This window comes from Polyodon spathula, chromosome 2, assembly GCF_017654505.1.
Source record: "Polyodon spathula isolate WHYD16114869_AA chromosome 2, ASM1765450v1, whole genome shotgun sequence".
Classification (NCBI taxonomy): domain Eukaryota; kingdom Metazoa; phylum Chordata; class Actinopteri; order Acipenseriformes; family Polyodontidae; genus Polyodon; species Polyodon spathula.
In genome coordinates, this window is record NC_054535.1 from 80,350,713 (window position 1) to 80,358,475 (window position 7,763).

A 7,763-nucleotide genomic window follows, 5' to 3' on the forward strand; every position below is an offset into this window, starting at 1 on the left:
TTTGGAACTTGACCAGTTGTTAGAAAGTAAGATTTGTTTGTGTGGACATTTTCATGTTCGATGTGGTTTGTTTAAACATGTCAAATCACATCATTTATGAATGAGAAAGTGTTTAAGAAATGATCATATCTTGCCCCACAGGTCCTTTACTGTTTATTTGTCTGGTCCCGATATTACACAACGCTAAAAATGACAACCTTTTTTCAAGTCTAATGTCCCTTTGGATGTCTTGGTAAATAAGCTTTAAAAGCCAAATGTCTGTAAAAATCTAAAAATATATGTACATGTATGGATATTGGGAGCACTGTTTAGAATATAATCAGAGTTTTACAAAGTATGAAAAACACAGAAGCACATTCACACTGAACTTAGTGTTTCATAGCCTCTGGTACATCGCTGAGACATATCTTTCAGCATACAGTACCTGTACAGTACCTACCAAGAACAAATGTTGTGTAGAGCCTTTGAAATTCAATTTGTTGCCACATAGTAAAAGGTGTTTCCTTTCACACTCAAGTAAGGGTTTGGGAACCATCCTGCCCTGTACTGTGCATGTCAAATGCCTACTATTACTAGAAGATGTCATTGTAAAATTGCTCATTCATTTTTCAAAAGTGAGAGAGTCTGTGATTGATTAAAATGTCCTCTCATGCCAAAGATTCCTCTTCTAATTGCTTAAGGAGGTGTGTGATTTTGCTTGCCAAGTTACTTACTAATTAATTAAAAGGATATACTCTAGGATGTCAAGTGAGACAGATTGTGTGCCCACTGAGGGCCTTTGCGATGAAACCGTTTACTAAACTTTCATAAGAAATGTACAAATGCCAGAGACACACTACTATGTCTGAAGTCTTTGTCTGTCCTTGAATGTGTCCTGTAACGCATACTCTACATGATAGGACACATTCAAAGAAAGACACAAGGGAAGAGTATTAATGTGTGAAACGATATATAATACTTGAAGCATTCACAAATACTTTTTATATCAACTGTATTTTAATTTTAGACAGTGGAGTCACTCTTTTATCCCAAAAGGAGGCTGTGTGGTCCAGTGGTTAAAGAAATGGGCTTGTAACCCGCAGGTACCCAGTTCAAATCCAAGCTCAACCCCTGACTCATTGTGTGACCCTGAGCAAGTCACTTAACCTCCTTGTGTCCCGTCTTTTGGGCGAGGCATTGTTGTAAGTGACTATACAGCTGATGCAAAAGTTCACATACCCTAGTCTCGCATTTTGTAAAGCGCTTTGTGATGGTGATCCACTATGAAAGGTGGTATATAAAAATTAATATTATTATTATTAAAAGGGTTACAAAATTGAGCTTTTTATTTTAATTTGAGTCTTGAGTGTAAAACAATAAAGCCCCTTTGTTAGAACACCAGTCCATTCATTTTCATTAATACATTGTAAATGGATTCATTTAATTAATAATGTCTTTCAATTAACAAAGTTGAAATATTAATAAGAACAGTTCTGCATCTCAGTTAAAGCCGCAGTGGCCTTAAATATTCATAATGTGATTTCACATGCGTTTGTTATGCAGATGAATGTGAGGTAATTCCAAGCGATGTTCAGAATATATGCTGATACCAAACACTGGTTTTGTCATGTTTAGTGTTTTCTCTCTCTGTGTCTCTCTTTATTTATTTATTTATTTATTTACCCCCAAAGGAAATCAGTATTCAGCTGCATAAAATTAACATAGTGTTTTGTTAATCTCTCTATTTTGTGCTGCATTACTTTAAGGTGCACAATATGAAAATGAAAATAAGTTTGGGTTGCAGAATGAGTTTTCCATGAATGTTGTCTCAATGACAATATTAGAATGTGTCTAGGAGATCTTTAATACAGACAAGTAGCGGGGTTCTGAAAAATATAGCGTTACACGTCCCCACGTTTTGCTACAACTGTTTAAATAACCGACCTGTAATTTATATTTTCATTGTTAACATCCTGACAACCTTTTACACTTATAACTTTAAAGTCTGTTTCAGAGCTCTTTTCAAAATGTCTGCTCTAGTGCACTGATAGTGTAAGGATCAATGCCCACATTGTCAAACAGGTAGCACAGCAATAACGATCCATGATGTGGTACTGAACACAAAAGCCAGAGCACTTGTTATGTGTTTTTTTGTTTGTTTGTTTGTTTTTTTCAATCGCTCTTCCTGATTTAGAGGACAGATCTCAAACCCCAATGCACTAGAGCAGACATTTTGAAAATAGCTTTGAAACAGACTTTAAAGTTATAAGTGTAAAAAGTTGTCAGGATGCTGACAATGAAAAGAAAAATAACAGGTTGTAGCAAAACATGGGGATGTATAGCGCTATATATTTCGGAACCACGCTACTTACTCTAAGCAAAACTTTATTTTGAAATATTATGCTATGGTGTTGTAAAGGTCATAAAATATGCCAATTTCAAGCTAATTATTGCAGGGAATTAATATAATGTATTCTCAACCAAAAAAAATATGCATGGCTGCTTGATGGATTTTTTTTTTTGTTTACCACTGAAGTATTTTTTAGATGATTGAGAGCCAAAGGCACAGTCGACTGGGTTCTAATGATTGGGTTCTGACGATTAAAGGTTCTCTGTTGGAAATAGAGGGGTGAATGAAGCAACCCCACTATATATCCCTACTGAGGACATCTTATGTTATTACCAATTTATTCTGACCCCCATCCCGACAAAGCTGTTATCTACAAAATACATCAGTTTGGAGTGACTTTAGAGTTGCAGTCTTTTGTTAAATTGAAATATCAAAACCATGTATTCTGCACAATATCTGGGATGTTCCTTTATTAAACTCCAGATATTTAATTGGGTAAAGGCCATTAGACCGAATCCATTTCATCGTTCTAATGTTATATTTCAGTGTTCTTGTGTCGTTCATTTTCCATCACACTTAAATCTGGAAGTTGACAGCACATCAGATGCGTTAGCATACTGATGCATACAGCAGAAAGATGAGCACTATAAACAATTCTACTTTGAAGGTCAGCTGTCTCCCTACAGTAAATATCATTGGTAGCTTGAATTCAAAATCTTGTATTCTCTTGTAATTTATAGAGCTGTGTGCAAATTAGATAAAGAAGTATACATGTACACACAATACTTTCAAATATTAATTTCCTGTGTGCTTAAGTAAGCTGTGAAATCAGGTCTTGGCATTATTTTCCCTGCAGGAGGGAGTGGGTCCATCAGATGAAGCTGCCCTTATTCTACACAGAAAAGGATTTGACTGCAGCTTCTCCACAAAAAACACTGGGTTACTGTGTTCTACAACACGCGGCAAGGTAATCTAGATTATTACTGTATTTTAAAAGCTGGTGTAGAATACAGTATTTTTTTTTTTTTTTTTTTTTTTTTTTTTTGAGGGAAATATTTTGTTTTTTGTAAAACTCCAGCAATGGAGAAGAGACTGGAGAGAGAAAGGCAATGCAGTAGATTAGAGCACTGTCAACTTAATCCACAAATCAAAGGAGTTTGGTAGCAATACCCTAAACTAGGACAGCAGTCGGCATCAAGGAGTGAGGTCCAGGAGTGGTTTGTGATGTTTTTAAGATGTAATATAAGAAATGAAAGAACAATAAAAGAAAAAAAAAGTGTAAGGTCAGAAATAAAACTATAAAGCCAGCTCAGTGAGAAGCATCAGACTTTGTATCCCTTTGTTCAAATAGACTACAGTGGGAGTTCAGATACAAAGAGAATGTTTGAGAGCAGAAGCAAACCTACACTGTGTGGTCTTGCTTCATATATGTGGTTTTGACAATTGTACATAAATACCTGTACAAGCTTAAAGGGACTTTATTATAGAATATATTGTATTTTGTCATTTTGAAATCCATTCAGGTAAATGGAGGGAACAATTGAGTCAATAATGTAGAAGAATGCTTGTTTTTGGAGAGTGTTGTTTTTTTGGGGGGGGTTTTGTATTATTAAAATATTTTTTGTTTTGCAGATTCCAGTTAACAAGCTTTTTAATGAGATGAAGGTGCAGCGCATAACCCCGGTTTCTTTAACTTTAATGCAAACTCCTCAAGGAAGCCAGAACAACAGTGAGATCCAGCTTCATCCCATGGAGATCAGTACATTCCGGATACAACTGAGATGAGCCCGTCCCAAGAGCAAATACAGAGCAGACTCTGAAATACTGTGAAGATTCTGTACATTTTTTTAATACTTGCTTCTACCGGCTTACCAATGGATTTTAAAGCCATGAATACAATTCCTTTAAACATGTGCATAACTATGGATGATGGGTTTTTAAAAAAAATAAGTTTCATCTGAACAACGAGTCACACATTGAGTCTCGGGTTGAGTGTTATCCTATGGGATTCTGGTTAACCTACTTACAAAATACAAAATAGTTCTTGCTGTGATGGATAACTTATTTTACGTTTCAGGAGACTTGCTTGGGATAGTGATCACCTTTTGTTTTATGTTTCAATGACAATATAATTCATTTAGTTTAGTCATGTAGAATGTTGTACAAAATCAAGAGGATAATCTTAAATCTAGGAGGTGGGAATCAGCTGACTAGTGCTAGAATAGATATTATTATTGGGCTGTACCCAGTCGTGTGTGTCACAGCTTAATCCTGAAGGACATGTGCAACAGCACTAGTTATTGAATCAGTACTCTATTGAAACTGGTTCATTGTTTTGGTTGCCAGAATTTTGGTGATGGATTTTCTTTTCCAAATTCCAAAGTTGCCAGTTAATGTTAAAATGTGCCTTATTTTTTATTATAGAATACATCTTTTACATATTGTTCTTACAATCTTGTCTTTGTATCTAGTGTCCCTATGTATTGCTTGTAGTGAAGTGTCCGTATCTGTCTTAACAGTGTAGATACAATGGAAATGAAGACAAGTGACTGGCAAAAGAAGCCTGTCCTGTTTGTTCTGTTTCATTCTTGTGACCTTTGAATGTACAGCGCTGATGTAATTGGATGTTATCAAACAGCAGTTGAATTGAGATTTACTTTTTACATGTGGTTTGCCAAGAAAAAAATCGGTGTAAAATACTGCAGTACTGCGTTTTTGTAAAGGGCGAACATGACAGAATTTGTTTTTATTTGATTAGAGGGATATTTGAATGTGACTGGATGTGTTTTTAGAATTATTTTTTCAAACATAAATGTGATTTTATAATGCAGTGGGATAAAGATGTGTTTTACACATGATTGTATTCCCTACATACAATCATTGTTTACAGGTTACAGTTAATCCCTTAAATTAAGAGACACCGTAATGACCAGGACCAAACTATTGGTTCAATTACAAATCATTCCTTGTTTCCAGATTTTATAGTGAATTAAAAAATTCCATTCAATAACCCCCCCCCTCAGAAAATGTGACCAATAAAAAAGAATCAAAATATACATAAATAAGAAAACCATATAGTAAGTGGTTTCACTGAACTTTTGAAGATTATTGGTAACAATGGTATTTGAACATTATTCAATATCAATACCTATTCTATAAATCTGTACAGTGACATATATCTTTAATAGTTCATTCTGCAAAGCAGTCTTTATGCCTTACATTGCTTCATCAAGGAACTCCTTGTTTATTTGTTGAAATATACACGTTATAAAACAAGGTGCAGTGTAACTAGACTTGCATGACTTGGAGCCATGATGTGTTAAGAAATAATCCACACACCACTACTACAAAGCCTACTGCACTGAACTCCAGACCACTATCATTATCTTCTTCTTTACTTGTGGCCGATTTATTACTCGCGTCAGTGCTCACCGTCGTTCACATAATACAGTCAGCACTCACATATCCAACCCTATAAAATGATGACTTCAGGACGATTAACGAGTGTGACACAGATCTGATTATTTCATTAAGGCTCGTTCCAACCCTTGTCCGTTTTTCAGGGAACACAAAAAAGATACAATATCAAAAGTACATATCTGAAAGGACTGTGTTTTAAAATATGGTGGCTTCCATTTAAATGTACTGCAAAACAGCAAAATGAAATCTAAATGTTATCCATGCACAGAACTGCATAAAACATAAAAGGCAATGAAATTTAGTAGATTAATAGATTAAAAAAAAAAAAAAAAATCAGTTTTCAGAATTAAAACAGTATCCAAAGTCAGTATTCAAAATTGCAGAATATAGTGCTCAATAAGGCCCTAATGTCACAGTTCACTTGCAAATGAAAATGCACAAAAGCAACAAAAGATCACAGATAAAATAAAAACAATGTTGTTTGAAAATTATGTCATGATGCCATTACTTTGCATGTTACTTTTCTACAGTATGTTATGTTACTAGTAGTAGATGCCAAAGTTCAGTCAGCCAGCCTGACTTTAAATCTGTACCAGGTTGCTCAATTGCATTCATTCAGCTGGCTGCATTCAACAGAATGCCATTAAACATAAAACAGCCACACTACAACAACAGATATATTTTAGGGTTACTGATTTTCCGGGAGTGCAGAATCTTGTCTGGAATTACAGCATTACATAATAGGAACGAAATTGCACTTAAAGTGCGTAATTATTTCTATGCTACAGTGCTCTCTTATTAAAAGTATAGTCGTATTCTTTTTGGCTGTGCGCTTTTAAAGTGAAAACGGAAAATGCCAGAATGGATGTTTTTGTTAAACAGTATGCGCTATTCTGCAGAACAGAAGGTCTGCAGCCCTACTGTCAGTCATTGCTGTCCCTTTAGTGCTGTTATTTGCACTACATAAGAGGATACATGCCATTTGTTTTCTTTTAATAGCTGTCAAGAATCTAAAAATATCTTGTAACTGAAGGTATTCTTCGATATGCAGGTTAAGAGTTCACTGCTCACTTGCACGTTCTGTACTTCATAGGTGCCGCACATTACACTGTGCCAATCTCACAACCTTCAGAAATGTATACATCTTTTCGTGTTTCTTCATTTTTTAATCCTCATTCTTTCTCTCTATGTGTGTGTGTGTGTGTGTATGTATATATATATATATATATATATATATATATATATATATATATATATATATATATATATATATATATATATATATATATATAAAAGGATCTTCCACTGCATTTGTCAACTATTTGAAGAGTTTATTTTTTTCCTTTTTTGAAATGCCTTTTATTCTTTCTCAGAGCTCTGTGATTTTATTGACAATTTTGCAATTCTTAGTTTGAAAAGGTGTTTGCTTGCATTTTAATGCCTTTCGGTAAAAGTTGCTGTTAAAAGTTTAATATTTTCCTTTTGAGATTTTTGTATCTTTTGGTGAAATATAATATAAGGAGATAAACAATAAAGATGCATTATTCTTATATTGTCTTAACCTATTGCCTTCTTTAGTGTGTTGCGCCTCATGAAATCTCCAGATATCCAGCTGTGATAACAGGTTTTTTCATAAGATGTATGCATACAAGGTATCTCTTCTCTAGCAATATATAACATTGGGGAATATACAGTGTCTGCTGACAATACAGAACGACTGGAGGTAGGACACGTTTTGCACATTAACAGAAACCATCCTCTCTATTAACACTAAGAATGGCAATCATGGTTAGATAGTATGGATGGGTATAGGTGTCATGGTTTACATTAATAAATAATCATCCCATGTCCAGATGCATGGAGATGATGAACAAACCCCAGGGCTTGCAAAATTTTGGTAATGGTACTTGCCCTTCGGGCAGCCAATTGTCGACATTTGGTTTTCCAAAACAATGTAAAGTTGCCCATAATTAACCTATCGACTGTGATTTGTACACAGTGCTCAATATAGGTA

At 34.7% G+C, this 7,763-nt stretch overlaps 1 protein-coding gene across 1 annotated transcript in view; it reads left to right on the forward strand.

Annotated features, from left to right (window-relative positions):
• Window positions 1-5,919, forward strand: part of LOC121301854 (alpha-mannosidase 2-like) — a 134,495-nt gene extending 128,576 nt beyond the window's left edge. The window contains exons 21-22 of the mRNA XM_041231516.1: window positions 3,186-3,296; window positions 3,962-5,919. Of these exons, the coding sequence (XP_041087450.1) occupies window positions 3,186-3,296; window positions 3,962-4,114 (264 nt within the window). The 3' untranslated portion in view covers window positions 4,115-5,919. The remainder of the gene's footprint in view (window positions 1-3,185; window positions 3,297-3,961) is intronic.
• Window positions 5,920-7,763: the final 1,844 nt, after the last annotated feature.